Below are 22,796 nucleotides of genomic sequence, written 5' to 3'. Positions count from 1 at the left end.
TTCTCCTGATAATGGAAGTGGACTAGAGATCTGGGAAAATCCGAGGCACAGTAAGCCCTATCTGAACACTGTGGTGCTTATTAGGTTATTTATACAACATGAGCTCCCACATTTGGAAACCCTGGGAGTTTTGTCATGCATGCTAGGTTCTGTTACATGTGGCCTGCAGAGGGGTGGAGAGCCCAGTCTTCCTCTGCCATTAGTTTCTTTGAGATGTTAATACTGATGTTTCTTTCTCCTGCCAAAGTGATTCTGAGACAGGTAAGGAGAAACAAAGATTTGAGATCTGCTTCAGGGTCACATGACAAGCAACTGGGAAAGCCACATCTTCATGATTCAAACCCAGCTTCTCTGGCTCCATCTCCTATGGAGAGCTAGATTTATGATAAACTCTAGAGGCACGGTGTTGGGTCATGGAGAGAAATATGTAGTCCACAGAGTGCTAGATGGTTTTGTTGTTATTTATTTGAGTAAATATTCATTTGCATGTTGCTATTATGCTTCCAAAATGTGTAATTGTTTTATTGTTGAGAATATTAGCACTTTGGAAGGAAAGACTTTTAATATCTGACAAACAGCAAATATTGAATAATGTGAAGTATTTTAATGAGTTTCCATTGACTTTAGTTTGCAAATTATGGTAATGGGGTGAAGAAGGATTTGTAGTTAGAGAAACTGACAATTACAGATGTGTGTGTATGTGTGTGTGTGTAAAAGGTATACAACTACATTTATAGTTTTGTTTTAAATATTGTCATTGAATGCTGTATGCAGCTGTGTAAATTTGAACATATTCAGGCTTATATTGAAATAATTATGCTAAATAAACTATATATTAGGGCTTCTGGAGGTTAGGTTTTAACCCGTCTCTGAGATGAAGCTGATCAGAAGTCATTTAATGATGCTCAGCGCATCTGTTGTGCCGTTCAGCACTGTCTGTGGTTGAATGGATAGCAAAACACAATGTGCATGAAGTGTGTTTTCTTCTCTTTTCATTTTACGTGAGAGGTCCATTGAAACCTCTCTCAGATATTAAAGTCCTTCTTTGATCTGAATAAATATTTTCTCTTAGGAAGGTCGTATATTATAGTTTGTTTAACAAAATAAAGGCTTGCGGGTAAGATAAGTGGACATCATTCTCCAGGGCAGGTGAGTGTTATTTCAGCAGTAAAGACCCTTATTAAAGTGTCTGTCGCCAGGGCTTCCAAAGCAGCTGCCCTTCTAACCGAGGGGCTGTAGAAGCACAGCCATGCTCTTTCCTTCATCTGGGACCGAGAAACTCCAAGGTCATGGCCCAGCTCCCTTACCTCAGGCTCAGTGACTGTCCAGCACATAGGAGTCTGAAGAGAATGTGAAACTGAGCAGGACCTTGGCTTTTAAAATATGAAGCTCTTTACCTTGCGTTCTTGAGAGGCCTACGTCTTTCCTGACTCTGTGAAGCCTTTGTATTTCCTGACCCAGCTCTTCTAGCCCAAAGCCTCCCTGGACATTAAAAAGGAAAATTTGACATGGAAGGTTCCAGAATTGCCTCTAAGATAAATTCTGTGGCCTTTGGGGTATGGATTCTGTCCACCCTGTGTGCCTGCTTGCTCCGGTTTGGCTAATGCAGGTCACTGAGTCTTCCCCAGACAGACTTTGCCTTTGCTCACACCTGGGGCTTTCTGTGCCTTACTCTCTGGAGTTATAACCCCCCAAATTCCCTTCAGTTCTTAGAACAATTCTGCTCTGTGACCGTAGGAGCACAGTGCCAGGCTAAGAGGCTAGGCATGGATTCAGGCACGCCATGTTGGAGGTGCGGCTCTACCAGGTACGAAGGATCACCTGAGCCAGAAGGTAAATCTCTGACTTCAGTCTGTTACGTGGAGATGATGCACCTCGTACGCAACTGTGAGAATAAAATAAAATACAGTATATACATCGCAGGTGGACTCGTGGCAGAACATGACTGAGGGCTTTCACACCCAGAGAATTCGTTTTCCAGTCACACAGCGATGGACTCAGGTCTCCGTTCTAGTGGCTGTGTGTGTTCACAGCTTGCAGCGCGCTGCTCCCTTGAAGTTTGTCAGCTGCCGCTCACTTTCCAGGGCTTGCTTTGCTCTTCTCAGTCTTCGGTATTTACCTGCCACCATCTCCTTTTCTTAAGCTTCTGCAGACTGATCTCTGCCAAGTGTTTGGTGGAAGTTAAATTTGACGTGCTTACTGGGCCCAAGGACATCCAGGAGCCTAAGCACCATCCATGTATACTATAAGACCTTGAGGTGGACTACAGCAAAATGGAAGGCCAGATACGTTCGTATTAAGTGTATTAAGTGTATTAAAAGATCCCCCTGATGATTGGAGAAGAATGAGGCCAGTAGCTGTCTGAAGGTCGTACAGCTGTTGGCAGTTTGTCTCTGTGACTTCTGGTATTAGCACCACTAGTCTGGTAGGCATCTGTCTTGTTCATTTTCTGCTGTTGTAACCGCATGCCATCAACCAGGTGGCTCATACAGTTTTTTTGACTCACGATTCTGGAATGTCCAGGGGCCTGATGCCAACATCAGACATGCTGTGTCATAATAGGGCAGAGTGTGAACACATGAGGTGAGCCAGAAACATGAACCTGCTTCCAGGAGAACTAACACATTCAGGAGAGAATCACATTCATCTCTTTAGGAGGGTGGAGTCATCTGGACTCAACTCCTGGCAGGCCCCACCTCCCTATAGTGCTGCATTCTAACAAGAACTTTTGGGAAGTCCATTCAAAGCATACAGCACATCTGTAAACAATAGACATTTGTTGTAATAGACTTTAGATTCTCATCAAGCCATAACAGCAATAAGTATATATTAATCAAAACAACTGACTTCCCAGGATCACTGAACGGCTGGTATTGAGTCAGATTCAAGGCAACAGGGCAGGCCCTGGTCTCTGACAGGAGGGAGGCTCAGTCATGTGTGTGTGAGACCCTCACTGTACTCTGTTCCTGTTCTCCTGCCTATGTGAGTGCCCTTAGGATGCCCATCTGCTGGAGAATTAAAGCTCTGAGTCCTGGAACTTAGGTCTACCCATTCTGGTCTTGGAGCATGAAAGACCAGCAGAAAAACCATGGAAACGTCTTTGGAGCTGTAACTGCCTTCTTCTACCTAATGCACATCTTTTATACATCAATACTGGTGCTTGAATCAAGGGCCTTGTGCATGCCAGGCCACTGATCTACCACTGAGCTAGAGCTACGCTCCTCTTTTTGCTTTTACTTTGAGACAGGGTCTCACACAGTTGCACAAGTTGATCTTGAACTCGTTCTGTACCTGAGAGGCCGTGGACGTGGGTTCTCTTTGCCCACCTCCCGAGTAGGTAGGATCAAAGCCCTGCACCACTGGGCCTGGCTATGTAAATATACCATAACTTCAAGGAACATTTTTCCTACTCAGGCTACTATAAGGCAAGGCACCTTTAAAGGGCCAATGTTGGAATTGCCCCACACACTTGAGTACTGACAAGTGAAAATTCTTCCCAAGGCTGCTCCATGATGATGGCCCCTCCCTTAAACTCTCCACAAAAACAATGTGCAGAGAAAGTTTTCACTCTGTCCTTAGTTAAATAGATTTTTAAGTGTTGAGAAGATTGAGAGGAAATTCAGCTGTTAAGCAAGGGAGACAGGTGGCGTGATGCCTTTTCTCCTCTGAAATGATGTGAAGGAAGGAGAGTAACACTGTGAGGAGGGTTTGCTCCGTTATATTTTGTAATTCTTTGAAATTAAGAGCAATTTTACTATAATTAAAAATAAGATTATGCCTTCTGGCTGTTGTCAGGATCCATCTCACACCTTCCACGGAAGGGCAAATACAGACAGGCCTAGAGTTTCATTCCTTATGTTTTCATTTTAATCATCTGTGGAAGGTTTCCTGAGAATGTCATTGATCAAGGAGTGAGTCTACCTATGACTTAGGAAGACTTCTATGTGCAGATACCACCGTTCCTATAGCACTCATAGCTCCATGCGTGGTGGGTGTGGAAACACACCTTATCCTATAGCACTCATAGCTCCATGCGTGGTGGGTGTGGAAACACACCTTATCCTGTAGCACTCATAGCTCCATGCGTGGTGGGTGCAGAAACACACCTTATCCTATAGCACTCATAGCTCTATGCGTGGTGGGTGCAGAAACACCACCTTATCCTATAGCACTCATAGCTCCATGCGTGGTGGGTGCGGAAACACACCTTATCCGGTAGCACTCATAGCTCCATGCGTGGTGGGTGTGGAAACACACCTTATCCTATAGCACTCATAGCTCCATGCGTGGTGGGTGTGGAAACACACCTTATCCTGTAGCACTCATAGCTCCATGCGTGGTGGGTGTGGAAACACCACCTTAAGGAGAACAGACAGCTGCTTCGGTTATGGACAGTCTTTGAAACAGCCTCTGACCAGTGTCAGGATGCGCATCTGGAGTTCATCTCTTCTGTCAATGCAGAGCTGACTCGGAAGATTTGGCCACAATTAAATCAGGCCTGTATGAGGGCCGTCAGGCTGGAGGGGTACCCGTGTGCTCATCACAGTTTAGACCTGGGGAAATTCTTATCTGGCAGAGACGTGGGCTATCAGATTGTGGAGGCATCTGCGTGTATGATAACGAGAGGCGGTGTGGCAGCCTGGAAGGGTGTGGGCCTTTGCTCAGCTCTGTCCCTTTGTCCAGGGTTGGACTACCTTCTGTTGATGTTACCTAGAGACCTACGTACTCCTTTCTGTAAAAAGCAAATTGGGGTGAGGGAATTCCAACATCTTTCCTTGCAGACATACTGAATTTCCAAAGCTCTCAAATTATTTCAAATTGAAAGTCTTACACTTTTGACTTTTCATTTAAGTTAACTGGTTGATCATGGCTGTCTTGCAAGTCAGAGGACTTTTACAATCATTCTGATGGTGGACTGAAGATGTGTTACTGTTATTGTATGCTTTCTTTAGTTTCTATTATCACTGAAATTACATATTCTATAACTGCCCACTTCTACCCTCTTCCGAAAAAGTAAATTATGGCTTTGGCAAAAATCTCAGATGGTCTACATAGTTTGTCAGCACATAAATCTTATATGTTTATATTTATAACATATATAAGTATGTAAACATATAAAACATGCAAAACATAAAAGTGACCATATCATCTACTTTTAAGTGTGTAGTTCAGTAAGCCATTGACATTAAGATTGGAACAAAATGGGGGTTAGAAAGGTGGCTCAGAGGTTAAGACCAGTGGCTGCTCTTGCAGAGGACTGGATTCAAATCCCAGCACACACATGGCTAGCAACAGCCTGTAACTCCAGTTCCAGAGGATCCGACGCCCGCTTCTGGCCTTTGTAGGCATTACATACAGTGAACTTGCATACATGTGCACAGAACATTCATACATATAAAATAAAAATAAAAGGAATTAAGAAAACATTTCTAAAGATGAGCATGGAGGGACACAGGGTCACAGAGACTGTGAACATGTGATACATAGAAATGAAGTTAAAATTAAATCAATAGGAGAGAGCAGTAGTACAATAGAATTTTGTTAAATTTTCTCTCCAAATCAGACAGAGCCAAAACTAGCTTCAAAGGCATCAGGTTGAGTGTTGAATCCTATGGTTGTGTGTACTAAATAATCTTTAAGTTAACTATAGCAGGCACAGTTATATAATTACACAATTTTATCTGCTTCATGATCAGGTAGTACAGAGACGAATATTATGATGACCAAGAACAGAGGTGGTGATTTTTGCCATTAAAACAATATAGCATGGAATAACCAACAACTATGATAGTAAGACTGCATAATCTAAGTATCAGATGTTTCTCAAGGGTTTCTGAGGGAAATGTTGAACTTTACTAAGCTCATAAGGAGAATTGGGGTTGGAAAGCACCTGGCTTTCACCTGAGATCTGATGAGAGCATGGTCAGCAAGCCCACTCTTTTAACCCTGAGAAAATCACTTTGAAATGCAACATCATTATCATCGCTTACTTTGGGTCTGAGACCTGTCACGTGCTGCCGTGCCGTGTTCTGGGTGGCGCCCACCCAGCTTGGAGCACTGCCATTTCACCTCTGAGACCATATTATTTTCAATAGTTATCATATTTCACATAAAAAAGTGAAATATGGTGACTCTTGAAATTAATAGTATTGCCTAGTGGATTCTTGAAGTCCCGCACTTGAAGTGTTTGGTACACAGGCTTCTCTGTTTCTAAATTAATATCATTTACTCTTTTCTCCTAGGATTTGTTAATAACACATGAACAGTGACAAGCAGGCTTCTGAGCTTATATCTGTAATGTCTGAGTGACATTTGCTCAAAGTGGTCAAAGCTTCTTTCTTGAGTTAAAGGAGGAAAGGGGAAGCATGTTAAACACAACAGAAGCCTCTTCTAAATGGACATTCAGATCTGAACCTCTTGGGAGAAGAGTTTGGTAAAGGTTAAACAAACCTTCCCTCACTCTTGTGGGAGCTTAAAATAAATTTCATCTGCATTCTCGTCAGCCTTCCTGTACAGCTGTCCCCAAACATCTGCTGTGGATCCGCCCTTCACAGTTTACAGATGCTTGTGTAAACTATTTATTTGTAATACATAATTAGTGGTAAAGTGTATACTTTGTTTTTAACTGCATATACTCAGGGGTGGACTTGAAGAAAAATCCTTTACATGAAATGCATCTACGTCGCAGATGTCTTGCCAAAGCAATAATCCAACGTACGTTCCAGCAGCTGCTGATAGTGAGGGGTGTTTTCATGTGTTTAGGTTACTATAGCATGAGCTAGAATGTGGATATGTGCTCAGTCTTTGATTCCGAGTAGAACCTGACAGACACTGCCTTGTAAACCAGGCTACGGAGTAAAATCATCCCCCAGAGCGACAGATAAGTTTGGCCTCCTGGACACTTGGAGGCCATGTAGAGAAAATTATGTAAACCTCTGGAGACCTGACCCTCTGTTGCCCTGAAGAGATCAATCTTCCAGCGTCTTGATTTTGTTGGCAGCACAAACGCTTCTGTGAAGACTGAGATCCAAGTGAGGCTGGACGAAGACTGGCGAGCACTGGGCGCTGGGGACAAATGTGGATTCTCGCTGTCAGTGTGACTCATAGCCTTGCGGCATGCGACTGCCTCCTGAAGAAAGAAGGTCAAGTGGTTCTACCACTGATGTGGAGGGTTCCTGTGTTCTCAGCTGTGTGTGTGGAGCTCAGAACCCAGTCAGGTTGGCTTGGAGACGGGACTGACAGAAGGGAACCCTGCACTCCAAGAGCCGCCTTTGCTGGCAGCGTTCTCCTGGGAACATTAGGATGGCAACAGACGAGCTCTAGGCGATCACCTTTATTTTGGGAATTGTGTTATTCCATGTGGTTGGATTTGTTCTTCTCAAAATAATGGCGCCAGTTCCTCTGATCACGAGTTTCTGGAGGTCGGCATTGCTGACATTTTAGGCAGGTGACATTTAGGCAGGATAGCCCATTAGGGTGTTTAGCATTTTCTGTGACAGGAGCCACTTGGATACCAGAAGCCTCCTCAAGTGGCAATGCTATTTAACAGTGTCGCCCGGTACTCGGCTCTAGTTTCGTTCCTTGTGTAATTTATAGTCGGGTTGGATAAGAGTAATCAAACAGCTTAATGAAAATGTGTAGAATGATAGCAAGTGCTAGAAAGAGAATGTTCAGGGGACATAGGAGGCGTCAGCTATTCCTGGAGTCAAAGAAATGGCTCAGTGCTCCGTGTGCTCCTATTTATTTCCATGGTGGGGAAATGGGAACAGGAACAGGATTGAACTCGGGAAGCTTGTGCAAGGCACCGCTAGGCACTGGGCAAAGGGCAGGCCAGTGTAGCCAGAGCCAAAGAGTGGTTCAAGGCAGTGTGGAGGACCAGGGGCAGACTTAACAGAACGCTTTCAGCTACAGAAATGGCTCAGTGCTCCGTGTGCTCCTATTTATTTCCATGGTGGGGAAATGGGAACAGGAACAGGATTGAACTCGGGAAGCTTGTGCAAGGCACCGCTAGGCACTGGGCAAAGGGCAGGCCAGTGTAGCCAGAGCCAAAGAGTGGTTCGAGGCAGTGTGGAGGACCAGGGGCAGACTTAACAGAATGCTTTCAGCTATATTGACAGCTTTGGTCTTTGTTGGCCTAGAAGCTTGAGAAAGGGACTGATAAGAGCCCCCCTGACCCGGGTATGCCTGGAGTCTGGAGGGCTGCGGAGGGCACTGAGGCAGTTGGTTGCGGTTGGCCCTTGCCCGGCCTCCTGATGCTCCCCCTTCTCTCCCTGCCTGTGCTTTGATATGCTCCACACCAAGGCCCTCGGCTCAGACTTGTGTTCTGTGTTCCTCTTTTCTCAGTGCCTGTTGAGTCTGAATGCTTTTCCCACTTCTGGCTTTCAGTTTCAGAAATTTCAGGAGCAGGTTTGAGACAATAAAACCATGATTCTCCTTGGGAACTGAATATTTTTCTGTGGTTTCTGTTTTGTTTTTTTTTCATTTGGACAGGGTCTTGCTAGGCAACTCAAGCTGGTCTGGAAACCTCAATCAGATAACATGTCTCAGGAATTCCTTTCACTCTCCACACTATGAATCCTCAGATTCACAGACACAGTAGGGTTTACAGAGACCCAGATAAATAAGGCCCATGTCTCTTTGGGCGAGCATTGTATTAGAGGGAGCAGCATATCTCCTGTCTCCTTAGTTCATTTAGAAATGACCAAACATTGTTTGTCTATCACAGGAGACCTCCATGTTATGCATATTATTCTGGTGAGGACATTTAGGAAAACAGACGCAAACATCCGGCGTGAACATTCAGTACAGTCCACGTGCCCCTCTGGTCCCCTTTCCAGGGAGAAGATAACTGAGACTTAGATTTGAATTTTGTTCTCAAGAAATCTTCCACAGCTTTGGTTGGTTGTCAGTCAGCACATCTTACTTTGGAGTTTCAATTCTTTTAGAAAGTGACAACTGACAGCCTTTCTGTCATTTATGTCTGAGCTCTGCTCACACATTTATCCCCTTTCCTCCAGCCCCACAAGACCATTCCTTTCTCCACAGAAAATCCTCCTCGAATCCTCTTCCTATTCCATGTCCTGATTCCTGACTTTACAAATCAAACACATTCCTTCCCTTGAAGGGGAATCGCTTCCTAAAAAAGAATGGACATTGAGATGACTAAGGAGATGCTAACATTTTGGATGCCCAGCAGAGATAGGCTGGAATAGTAAGCATCCACTGTGTCAGAACCTATCAGGACAGACTGACTAAGACCCCTCAGAAGTACCTTCCCACTGCTTGCATGTTCTCCAACAACTACCAGAATTAATACTATTTAAAGATATTTGTTCTATCACAACACTTGGGCTCTTTTCTCTTTTAGTTATTCCAGAGTAAACAATGTCATTGTGCAAGGGTTTTGTTTTGTTTTGTGTGTTATAAACTTGAGTGTAAGAGAATACTAATGTGTCTGCCCTTCGGTTTCTGCCAGAGAGGCCGCCAGAGGAAAACTGAAATCATGCAGTTTTCAGAAACATTTTCTCAGAGAGCCAAGCACAGGAACAAATTATATCCTCTCCAGACATTTTTTTTTTTTTCTCTTACACCAGATGAATTTCTTTCTCCAGAGGGAGAAGTGATTTTTTAAAAGGCCTGAACAACATGCTAATCTTTCCTTCTGATAGCCCCTGGTTGAATTACCCCTGAATTTGAAGCATTTACTGATGAAATGATACTTGACATTAACCAGTGTTGTATGGAAATATTTCCAGCACCTGGGGAGAAAATAAAGGAGGGTATTCCTAGACCCACGTGAATTACGCTTGCTTCACGCTGACTGACTTTTCTCCTGGGAAGTCACTCTTAGACAACAAAAAGATTTGCTGCAATGGAAACAAGTTAGAATTTACAGTACTATTACTAAGAAAAGGATACTGATCTGCTTGGCTGGATGGCAGAATCAGCTGAGGGCTGTGTGGGAGTGGGTTGTGTTTTTACTGTGTGGTATGACAGAAGATGATGTAACTGTGTGAACTGATGTTCTGCTTGCTTACAAAGCCCTGCTTAGACCTGGGGCTCCGGGTAGATGGAAAAAAAATCCAGATGGGTAAAATATGACATTGGCGTTAGGTTTAGCAGCTCAGAATAGTTGTGATTTGGCCAACTTCCTTGCCCTTTGGCTAAGTAAAAATAGATAATATAACTTTGGAAATACCGAGATTGGTCAGCAAGGTTCTCCTGTGTGCCTTTGAGCCTCAAAGAATGGTGACACTGTGGCCCACTGGGATGTATGTTTAAGACAGGGATTGGGACAGCTTCATGGGGAAGACGCTCACCTTCAACAAAATGAGAGCTCCTAACCTATCATTAGGTAAAGAGTGAAGAACTGTGAATGACCCTCAGGATCCGACAGCTTCCACGCCACCTCCGAAGCTCGCCAGGCAGCTAGCTGTTTGACCTACCTTAGCCTCAGGTCCACATGTCCTCATCTTAGCTGTGTTTCCGGGCACAGTACATCCCGTCTACACTGCAGCTGTGTGTGAGGGAGAGAGACCAGTAAGTTCAGGGACTTAAACGAGTTTAAAATTGTGTAAGATTGTATCACCAGAAGTGATCATTTGCATGGGTGTGTTCATGAAGTCTAGTTATATGCACCAAACAATATTGATCAGTGATAAACCTATGCCCGTGTAAGACAGCAGTCTGATGAGTTGCCAGTGGCGCTGAAAATGCCTGTCACCTAGCAACATGGCAGCTGTCACGCATGGTGATGCAATGTAGTACTTACATGTTCGCTGTAACCTACATGGTGCCAGAGGGATTAAACAACAGCACAGGCACTTATGGAGCGTAACAGTTGGCAATGGTATTAATAAATGAGTGTGTTCCTGGGTTATGGACTTGCCGCCCTCTAATTCTTACCGGTGTTTTAGAGCACACACCTCCTACTTAAAGAATCACATTACTGGAAAGCAGCATGCCCTTTTAGCACAGGTAGCCTCACACCTTGGGTATATTGCATCTCATGGTTGCGGTTCTCAGGTCACACCCCTGGTTAAACGAAGCGTGACTGTTTACTGTACTGCGGCTCTGTACCATGAAGCCTTGCCTGTAAGGGTCAAAGCAGACACTGAACCTGTAGCACGCTTCAACTGAAGAGAGCCCTGCAGGGCAGGTTCCGACCCAACTAAGGGCACAGCTTATTTGGGGGACAGCTTGAAGGCTGCACGTTCATTTGTGTTCAGCCAGTGTTCCCTAGTTGATGTTCACATCCCACAGAATCACTGTTATGGAATATCACTGGGGAGGGGTAGGCTGCTTTGTTCCCTCCAGCTTTCTGAATTGCATTGCTACTTTCTGTCGTGCTCATTTTCATCTTCTCCTTGGAGCCTGAAGTAGAGTTCTGGTGTGCAGAACATCCCAGCTCCACTAAACCGAAGTGGAATCTCTGGCTTTGTAGCATGCTCTGTAGACACTGAGGAGAAGAAATAACGTCCATCCCTCTCCAGTGAGGACTTTCAGTGATACATAGGGAGCTGAAATTCAAGGAGGAAGAGTCCAGAAGACAAACTTCAAACTTCAGAGCAGAGGTTCTCCAAGGGAAGCACTGGGGACCAGCCTCCCAGGAACACGTTAGACCTGAAAAGTCTCAGACCCACTTATTCTAGACCAGCAGTCACAAACAGTATGAGTTCTAACAGGCCCGGGACGGTTCTGTTCTACAGCTGTGAAAGCACTCACTGGGGTCATCTTTGAGGTGCTTTAGAGTTTGACTGAACCTCAGAAGATGAGCAGCTTGGAGACTGGGGTGCAGTCCTGAGCTGTGACGGGAGTCAGATTCATAGCGGGAGCTGAGACCCACCTTATGACTGGCAAACGATGATCTGGTTCCAAGCGTGTTAAGCTGTTGTCTTCGGTTTCCTTGACAGTAAAACCAGAGCATTAGGCTAGTTAATTTTGCCCGGAACATCCATTGACTTATGTGGCTTTGGTCAATGTATTGTTACATAAACTGTGATGGCATTGTGACATCAATAGTTTGTGTTCCAAATAGCTACTGTATTATTCTGTATTCTCCCTAGCTGCAGTGGTTTATTCTGAAGCATGCATACACATGCACACATATGTACACACACATACACACATAAACACACAAGCATGCAAAGGGACACACATATATGTGCATGCATACACACACCTGCACATATACACACACAAACACACAAGCATGCACAGGCACTCACAAATGCATTCGCACATATACACACATGCATGCATGTACACATACACATTGCATATGTATATGTACATATATGAATACACAAGCACATATGCAGACATGAACACATATGTGTGCATGCATACATGAGCACAGTAAACATTTTTCTTCTTTTCATGCTGACATTAGCATGAGGCAGACAGTATAGCTGTAGCACTGTGTGTGCCATACAAGGCATCTATAACTGCCTTCAGGAGCAAGACCCAGAGTGTGGAGCAGTGCCAGGACAATGGGAATTCAAGCAGAATTGAACAGGCTGCTGAAGAGACAGGACTTTGCCGTGATGTGCTGTCCCGGGGCTCATGATCATGAGGACAGATCTTGAACTGCCCAGGAGTTCAGTGCTAGGTCTCAGAGGAACTTACCAGTACTGCTGGACCGTCCCCAGTTTTAAAGTGTGCCCCTGGGTGGAGGACTGCTTCATAGAGCCCACGGATGGGGCTCCTCTGTGATGCTGAGCTCAACCCTGTGTGATGTGGGAGCTATGGAATGTTGGTTTCCAGAGGAGGGAAGCCCCTCCTGCCTGAGGTCTCTATCCATTCATTTCCACTTTTGCATCCCTGCTTCTGAGTACCTAAGTAATTATAATGCCATTTAATATTTATGGAAATTTACTATATGCCAGAACTGACAAGCCTCTGTTTGTTTATTGAGACAGGGTCTTGCTCTATAGCCTAAGCTGCCCTTAAACTCTACGTAGACAAGGCTGGCCTCAAAACAAGCTCTTTTTTTCTCATTTGGGTTAACAGACATGTACCATCATGCCCAGCCTATAGCAGAGCCCTGGACAGAACAGTAGGGACTGTTACAAATTCTATTTTACAGACAGAACTGAGATTTAGAAAGCACAAACTATTAACCCAAGTTCGCCCAGCCGGGAGGACAGATGAGCTCCCTGACCTTCGGGGTGGCCGCAGTAATCCTCTCTGGCGTGGCACGAGGATAAGGCATTGCCTCGGACGTGGCTTCTTCCATTAGGAATAAAAATGTGGATTAAGGTGCGAAGCTTCTCCTGTGACTGGCAGGATTTTTGTACTCTGACATGTCTTAGTTAATGACAATAATGGTTAAAATTCATACACTTACTATGTGCCAGGAAGTTGAAGTGCTTTGTGCTTTTACTCAAACCCTATGTGGGCACTGTTGACCTCATTTTATACTGAAAGAAGAAGAAACCGAGGCATAGAGGGTAAATAAATTGTACAAGTTTGCACAGCTGATAACAGAATTCAGATTTGAACCCAGGCAGGCATGTGCCACAGGCAGCTTTGTAACTTACAATGCCTTTGCTTTGGTAAGAGATCGCCACAGCACATACCTGAGCAGTGACTGACATTGTACACACTGGAGCACAGGCATCTTCCCTGCGGTCACCTGTGGGAGTCGACTACACACGTTGACCGTTGTCTGTCTCACAGCTTCTCACAGCGTGCTTCATGAGTCCTTGCCTGAAGAACAGATACTTTCAAAATGTGTACGTTAGGAGAAAACAGAAGGAAGTTAGAGCATTTCCTCAGGTACCTTTTCAGTGTTCAGAAGTTACCTAAAGATGCCAGGTTACAGTGTAGAAATCAGGTCACCCAGTTACAGACTCAGGCCTCAGTACCCACAGGGTTAAGACTTCCTCAGTAATTGCTGACCCGTGCCCTGAAGTCTGTTATTTATTCATCCCCTGGAATAACGTATCTACACGCCCCATCAAAATGACCACACTGAGCTTCATCTCACAGCACAAGGGCTGACTGGGAACAAGCCAGGACTACCTCTAAAAGGCAAATGTCCCCAAGATTGATGACTGGGTGATCTCTTGGGAGATAGTATAGCAATTATTGATTATATTACTAAGTCATAGAAAATGGGTTCTGTGATTGAGAACTCAGTGCTTTCTTTAAAATAATCCAGAGGAAGTAGAATAAATCAACGTGCAGGCACCTCACGTACCACAGACAAGTGTCACAGATAATGTGGCTTCCATATGACAAAACCAGTATCTTTACAAAATAATCACAAGGGTTACCTTGGCATGCTAAAACAAAGGGTAAAGTCTTTTTCTTTTCTGTAGTTACTTTATAAACTTGTACCAAATTCCTAATTTGTGACACTTACGTGTTTCCAAAATCAATGAAAGAGACGCCCAGGTAGCAGGTGCCAGGCAAGGCTTTTCTTTCTTTTTCAAAAATACAGATATTAATGTCACATGAGATGCTTTGACTTTAACAGATCAAACTGAAAAAATTACTTTTCCTTGGTGTTTTCTTGAGTTAAATACAACATTCTGTGCACAGTAATGCAAGTCCATTTTAGATCGTTTGAAATATTACCAATTGTGTTTATAACCACTCGTTCTGGTTTATAAGAAAAAAAAAAAATCCCAGAAGTGATCTTGCTGAAGAAGAAAAACTCAATTTGTAAAAACATCCATTTTGATTCATTAAATTGAATAGTAAGTTTCATATCAAGACAGCATCCTTTGCTTTGGAAGATTCACAGAGGGCTTATAAAACCAATCACTGAGGGGATTACTCAGGAACAGCTAGCTACTGTGAGGAGCATTACCAATAGAGTAACCGGAGGTTGAAAGAGGATGACACCCCCCCAAATTTCGATGAGGGCTAGCTCTAATTTTGTTCCACCACTAGTGAACTTGAGTTCCCTTGACATGCAGTATAGCTTGGTATTTGCTCAGCCTGGAAAACCTGCGGATGGCTTCCCGGCAAGCTCTTTGTTCCTTGGGCCCCCAGTTTTCCTGTCCAGGAACGCCAGAGATTTCATCTTTAAGGCTGCTTTTAACCTATGTGCTAGATTCCATCTCTGAAGTAATGTGTGCTTACTTGGGGGTCATGGAAATTAGCATGTTAAAGCCTCTGGTTACATGAGCACTGCAAGGTGCTGCAGTGAACCAACATGATTATCTTCTATGCCACAGGTGCTGCATGGAGCCACGGACAGAATGGGGCACAAGCATGGCTCCCCAGGGTATCTGAGCTAGGAGTTCGGGTAGGAATGTGTGACCTGACCACTGAGAGGAGGTGCTTTCTCGTGGTCATGGACTTTGAATTCTTCCAGTAGAGAATTAGCCAATGGCCCCCATGGGCAGGCTCCAGAGTTAGCATGATGGATGGGAAATGAGGCAGATACTGAATTTGTCCTTTCCCGGAGCACTGTGGGTACTCAGACTTTTCGTTTGACAAGGACTTTGTGTCTGCATATGGAGCTGCTATACCTCACTGCTCATGTTCACAGTGAGGTTGAGAACCCCTGTGCTGCTTTTGAGCATCTCAGAAGGTAGCAGGGAGAACCCATCAGCCGTGTAGAACAGGAAGCCTTCTGCTGGTTTCAGTGTTTGATCACTACAGAGGGGGCTGCCACACTCACATTTCAATTGAGTGTGTTCCTCAAAATAGGCTCCTGCATTTGCACTGGCCTGCGGGGCTCTTCATCTTGGGTAGGGCGTTCCAAGCATTGCATTTTTATAGTCGTTACCTCTGAACGCCCAGTAGCCCAACAATATATGTCTTGGAACTTTATGAACATGGTTGCTGTCTGTGCCTGCCTTGGTCCTGTCCCTGGATCCCTAAGCCAAGCACAGTTCTGATGGCTGTGCTCAGCCCATGGGGCACTTCCTGATGGGAGCCAGTGTTGAATGTGAAGTTAACTTCTTTTTTAAAAAGTGTTTTAAAATGTATTGATTTATTTTGTATGTAAGTGTACCACATGCATGCAGTATCTGAGGAGGCCAGAAAAGGGTGTCAGATTCCCTGGAACCGAAGGTATGAATGGTTGTTAGCCACCACCTGGGTGCTAGGAACTGAACCCCAGTCTTCTGTAAGGACAGCCAGTGCTCTTAACTGGTGAAACCATCTCTCCAGCCCCCAAATTAACTTCTTTTACTCAAGTTCTCACCTTCTTCCTGCTTTTCACTTGTGTTGTGTCTTCAGCCTACGAGACCCCTGTATGGAACGTGCTGTTTTCTAGGTGGTTCAACAGGTAACCACAGTGAGGTCCATGCATCCCCATCTGGAACCCAGCATACACACATCCAGAGCTTTGCTGCATGAGAATCTGTTTTGAAGCCAAGCTCAAAAGAAGTGGGAACCACTCAGGGAGCCGAAGAGAGAGCTTGCGCCTGCTCTAAAATTCAGACTTTGTTTCTAGGAAAGGTTGACACATTCATGTACAAAGACAGGTCCTTTGCCAGCCTTAGATTTGAAAACTTTATACACTGCAGAAAATAATGTGTAATACTTTAAAACATTAAACTTCTGTACTGTAATTTTATCTAACTCAACACCAGTAATTGGACTCATTTAAACCCAGGAAGGAGACAGGGAGATAACCAAATAGAGATACTGGACTGTCTATGCTTTTCCACAAACAAGCATGGGAGTCTTATTCCTTAGTTCGGTTGAATTAAATTGTATCATCTGTGTCAAGAAGCCTCAGTTTGCAAGACGGTTTAGACGATTTGGCAGAAGCAAGTTGTAGTGGAGAACACAAGAGCTGTTGTCATAAAGGAAGCCCGGCGTCTGAGACTTGCTGGTCCACCCACACCCAGCACCTGGTGAACTGCTTGGACCGATGGCTCAAGCCAATAGGTTAACTTCTCTAGATGCCATTTTCTCACATGTGATTGGAGGAAATGGACCTATTGCTCAGGGTTAAATACAACACAGCGAGACAGTGATCACAAGATGCCAAAGTCGTCAATGCACCTGCACAGACGTCTGTTCCTCCATCTCTGCACCCCCTGTAGGAAAGCATTGGGGCCCCACAGGGAGCTTGGAGTAAGAACTTATATTTGGAGATTTTAAGAATATGACCCATCAAAATACATAGAGTTTTCTGTTCCTTGTTAAAAACCCCTTCCCACCCACTGCCATTTTAAATAGTTGAGAGATTTTATTGGTTAAAATAGGAAAATGTTTTTGTCTTTTAATCTACATGGTCATAAAATGTGACTGCCCAAAAGTTTGTAGTCGTAGATAAAGATAGCTAGCAGTAACTGGTAATTCCTTGCATTTTTCTCACAGGAAAGCACTGTTAGGGTTCCTACTGAGCAGCATATCCACTGAGGTGTTGCCCGGGCTCCACAGTACTGCACTTTATTACACTGAGCCTTGTTCATTCTCATGACCTTCAATTAGCCACTCATCTTGATCCATTTTAAAGCAAGCACAATAAAAGACATTAATAGCTTAGAGCAAATCTTTATTTTTATTTTATGTGTATGAGTGTTATGCATATATGTAAGTGCACCCATGTGCAATGCCCACAGAGGACAGAGGAGGACATCGGATTCCCTGGAACTGGAGTTACAGGTGGTTGTTAGCTGCCATGTGGCTACTGGGACTCAAACCCAGGTCTTCTATAAGAATAGCTGATGCTCTGAACTGCTGAGTCATCTCTCCAGCCCCTAAAGCAAATCTTTAAAAGATTATAATTGTATAAAAGTAATTATAGATGGAGCAATGTTCAATGAAAGAAACAGAAATGAAAAGATGCCTCCACACCCCACAGCTGTGACCATGTCTAACCATAAGCATGCAATTGTAGGTATCAGCATGTAAACAGTAGGGTGAGCTTACTGCAGTCTGACCACCTTTTCTACCCTTAGCCCTTAGTCTTTCTGCATATGAAAATACATATCTTTTATCATTATTTTAGTGACTGCATGGTACTTTATAAATATAGTCTAAGTTCTTTGATTCTCTATTGATAGCCTTTTAGTCATTTTAGAGATTTAAAATTTTGCATTGTGCTATAATGAACTTTTCTAAATAGTTTCAAAGGATAATTATGGAGAAGGCAATTCTAGGTCAAAGGTAAATGCATTTAAGGACTCCATTTCTAAATTGACCTCCAACATGTAATTTTCTTGCCCAAACCTAATTCCAACATAAGTGGCAAAGTGTCACTTAAGGAAGTTAGATCAAGACAAGGTGAAATCCTAGTGATTGTGAGTCTTTCAATTTTCCTGTATTGATGCTTTAATGAAGAGATGTTCTAATGAAGCCTTTTTGAAAGCATTGCTTCTTAACAATTACTTCTGTTCTTCCTCCCATTCTCTTCTGGGTTAATCTATATTTTGTTCTTCTGTGTTTCCCTCCAGAATGGACATGTGATGTGATGGGTGTGACTATGGGACACTGTGTGGGCACATGGCCTCCTTCCTGCCTCGTCTTCCTGCTCCTCAAGATGTTGGCCACTGTCTCCCAAGGGCTGCCCGGGACAGGGCCCCTGGGTTTCCACTTCACACATTCCATCTACAATGCTACAGTGTATGAGAACTCCGCTGCAAGGACCTATGTCAACAGCCAGAGCAGAATGGGCATCTCCTTACTAGACCTGTCCTGGGATATCAAGTACCGAATAGTGTCTGGTGATGAGGAAGGCTTTTTCAAAGCTGAGGAGGTCATCATCGCAGATTTCTGCTTTCTTAGGATCAGAACTAAGGGTGGTAATTCTGCCATATTGAACAGGGAAATCCAAGACAGTTATTTATTGATGATAAAAGGTTCTGTCCGAGGAGAGGATTTAGAAGCATGGACCACAGTGAACATCCAGGTGTTAGACATGAATGACCTGAGGCCTCTGTTTTCACCCACCACGTACTCTGTCACCATTGCAGAGAGCACACCACTCAGGACTAGTGTTGCCCAGGTGACCGCAACAGACGCAGACATTGGCTCCAACGGAGAATTCTACTACTACTTTAAAAACAAGCTTGATCTCTTTTCAGTTCACCCCACAAGTGGTGTCATCTCTTTGAGTGGCCGGTTAAATTATGATGAGAAGAGCAGGTATGATCTGGAAATCTTGGCGGTGGACCGGGGAATGAAACTCTACGGCAACAATGGAGTGAGCAGCACCGCCAAACTTTATGTTCACGTTGAACGCGTCAACGAACACGCCCCAGTTATCCATGTGGTCACTCATGTTCCTTTCCCCTTGGACAAGGAGCCAACGTATGCCATAGTGACGATTGATGACATGGATGAGGGGGCCAATGGGGAGATCGAGTCTGTTTCCATCGTGGCTGGAGATCCTTTAGATCAGTTCTTCTTGGCTAAAGAAGGAAAGTGGATGAACGAGTTCAGGGTTAAGGAGAGGAGGCAGGTGGACTGGGGAAGTGTCTCCTATGGCTACAACCTCACTCTTCAAGCAAAAGACAAAGGGTCACCTCAGAAATTTTCAGCATTGAAGACAGTCCACATTGCCAACCCCAGGAAAGACACTGTCAAACCAGTCAGGTTTGAAAAGGATGTGTATGAAGTGAGCATAAGTGAGTTTTCCCCTCCTGGGGTCGTGGTGGCCATAGTCAAGCTAAGTCCTGAGCCACTGGATGTGGAATATAAACTGTCTCCTGGTGAGGATACAGAGTACTTCAAAATTAACCCTCGGTCAGGTCTGATTGTCACTGCACTGCCCCTAAACACCGTCAAGGAGGTTTATAAGCTGGAGGTAACAAACAAGGAAGGGGACAAAAAGGCACGCGTCACCATCCGCATTGAGGATGCCAACGACCACACCCCAGAATTCCAGCAGCCGGTATATGAGACTTTTGTGAATGAGAGTGTTCCCGTGGGAACGAACATCTTGACCGTGTCTGCCTCTGACAAGGATAAAGGAGAGAACGGCTACATCACCTACAGCATCGCCAGCCTGAACCTGTTGCCATTTGCCATTAATCAGTTCACAGGTGTGATCAGCACAACGGAGGAGCTGGATTTCGAATCCTCCCCAGAAACGTACAGGTTCGTTGTTAGAGCTTCTGACTGGGGCTCACCGTATCGCCATGAAAGTGAGGTGAACGTGACCATTCGCGTTGGAAACATCAACGACAACAGCCCCCTCTTCGAAAAGGTGGCTTGCCAGGGAGTCATTTCATATGACTTTCCCGTTGGTGGCCACATCACAGCCATCTCTGCCGTTGATATTGATGAGCTACAACTTGTCAAGTACAAAATCATTTCTGGAAATGAGCTTGGTTTCTTTTACTTAAACCCAGACTCTGGTGTTTTACAGCTTAAAAAGTCACTGATGAATTCTGGCATTAAAAATGGTAATTTTGCCCTCAGAATCACAGCCACGGATGGGGAGAACTTTGCGGATCCCATGGCCATTAATATTTCCGTCCTCCACGGCAAAGTGTCTTCAAAGAGCTTCAGTTGCAGAGAAACCCGTGTGGCTCAGAAACTGGCAGAAAAATTACTCATTAAAGCAAAAGCTAACGGGAAGCTGAATCTGGAAGATGGATTTCTTGACTTCTATTCCATTAATAGGCAAGGACCACACTTTGACAAGTCTTTTCCCTCCGACGTGGCTGTGAAGGAAAATCTGCCAGTTGGCACGGACATCCTGAAGATTAAAGCTTATGATGCTGACTCGGGCTTCAACGGGAAGGTGCTGTTTACAATCTCTGATGGGAATACAGACAGCTGCTTCACTATCGATATGGAGACGGGACAACTTAAGGTTCTCATGCCCATGGACAGAGAGCACACAGACCTTTATCTCCTCAACATCACCATTTACGACCTGGGTAAGCCACAAAAATCCTCATGGCGGCTGCTGACTGTCAATGTGGAGGATGCCAATGACAACAGCCCGGTGTTCCTGCAGGATGGCTACTCGGTCAACATTCTGGAAAGTTCAAGTATTGGCACTGAGATCATTCAAGTGGAAGCCAGAGACCGAGACCTGGGTTCTAATGGTGAGGTGACATACTCCGTCCTGACAGAAGCACGGCAGTTTGCCATCAATAGCTCAACTGGAATTGTTTATGTAGCAGATCAATTAGACCGGGAATCCAAAGCCAACTATTCTTTGAAAATAGAAGCCAGGGACAAGGCGGAAAGTGGTCAGCAGCTGTTCTCGGTTGTCACCCTGAAGGTTTTCTTGGATGATGTCAACGACTGCTCCCCAGGTTTCATCCCCAGTAGCTACAGTGTGAAAGTCCTCGAAGATCTCCCGGTTGGCACAGTCATTGCTTGGCTGGAGACCCAGGATCCTGATCTTGGATTGGGGGGTCAAGTGCGCTATTCTTTGGTCAATGACTATAACGGAAGGTTTGATATAGACAAAGCGAGCGGTGCCATCCGCTTGAGCAAAGAGCTGGACTACGAGAAGCAGCAGTTCTACAACCTCACCGTTCGGGCCAAAGACAAAGGGCGGCCCGTCTCCCTGTCATCTGTCTCCTTTGTTGAGGTAGAAGTGGTGGATGTCAACGAGAACCTTCACACCCCCCATTTCCCAGACTTTGCTGTTGTTGGATCTGTAAAGGAAAACTCTCGCATTGGCACGAGTGTGCTGCGGGTGACTGCCCATGATGAGGATTCCGGGAGGGATGGAGAGATCCAGTACTCCATCAGGGATGGCAGTGGTCTCGGGAGGTTCACTATAGACGACGAGACTGGTGAGTTTAATGTTTTATGCCCAAACTGTCCCGTCACCTTTCCCAGTTGCCAGGATTAGCCTAAGAATTAGGACATTGATGCAGATAGGAAGAGATTCTGCATTTGGGGAGAGCTGACAGAAAAGCTGTGTCTTACGGTGGGTTGGCTTTAAGTGGATCTGTTTAGGCCAGAGCAGCTGTGGTGTGCAGCGAGTCCTGGTTCCGTGTTGTTTTTCTCGCTCCGTGTTGCTCGTACCCAGCTGTCCTCTGAATCTTTGCTTCATGTTATGTCTGTTGATTGCAATCCTGACCTTTGCTGAATGAATGGTCCTGGTGAGCTGAATCACATTTGAATTGGCTTTAAATTAGAAGTGTGAAACTGAGCTGCAGATGCATCTTACATAGGAATTTCCCTTTACAGTGATGCTTTGCTGGAGGGATTGTTACCTGGTCTTTCGTGGTGACCCGGTACATCTGACCCTTGAGTGACAGGCATTCGTGCTCTGTGTGCCCCATTAATACATGGACATGTGAATCCACTTCTGCTCAAGAATGAAGGCAATTTGTGAATTCATTTTATAAAACTTGATTATAAGACATTATTGTAGAAATTGATTTTATAGATATTTTAAAATATGGAGCAAGGGGCTGGTGAGATGGCTCAGCAGTTAAGGCCACTGGCTGCTCTTCCTGAGGACCCAGCTTTGACCCCCAGCACCCATATGCCAGCTAACAACTTTCTGTAACTCCAGTTCCAGGGGCTCCAACAACCTCTTCTGGCCTCTGTGTGCTTTGCACAACATGGGTGTACCTATGTACATGCTTGCAAAACACTCACACAAATAAAAATAAAAATAAATCGAAATATTTTCTAATTAAAAAAATAAAATGTGGAGCAGAATTACCAAATATTTCATATCCCACCCTACTCTTTACCTTCCATCAGAGATACCAGCACAATTTTTTAAATGCCTATTATAGTTACTTATCTTTAATTGTGTGTCTGCCTGGGCACATTTGTGTGTGCATGCATGTGTGTGCATACGTGTGTGTGTACATGTGTGTGCGTGTTGCCATCCATTAGCACTGTGCATTTTTCTAATCTTAGTAGAAAGCAGACATCTCAAGAGAGGGAGATGT

At 44.6% G+C, this 22,796-nt stretch overlaps 1 protein-coding gene across 4 annotated transcripts in view; it reads left to right on the top strand.

The window, feature by feature from the left end:
- The window catches only part of Fat3 (FAT atypical cadherin 3), a 692,898-nt gene that overhangs the window by 121,983 nt on the left and 548,119 nt on the right, over positions 1–22,796 (top strand). For all 4 annotated transcript variants that reach the window (XM_029565746.1, XM_029565745.1, XM_029565747.1 and 1 more), the window contains exon 2: positions 18,372–21,677. In XM_029565746.1, coding sequence (XP_029421606.1) covers positions 18,389–21,677 — 3,289 coding nt within the window. In that variant the 5' untranslated portion in view covers positions 18,372–18,388. The remainder of the gene's footprint in view (positions 1–18,371; positions 21,678–22,796) is intronic.

Source organism: Nannospalax galili, unplaced genomic scaffold, assembly GCF_000622305.1.
Source record: "Nannospalax galili isolate Female #2095 unplaced genomic scaffold, S.galili_v1.0 scaffold418, whole genome shotgun sequence".
Taxonomy (NCBI): domain Eukaryota; kingdom Metazoa; phylum Chordata; class Mammalia; order Rodentia; family Spalacidae; genus Nannospalax; species Nannospalax galili.
This window is presented reverse-complemented; position numbering and strand designations above follow the sequence as displayed.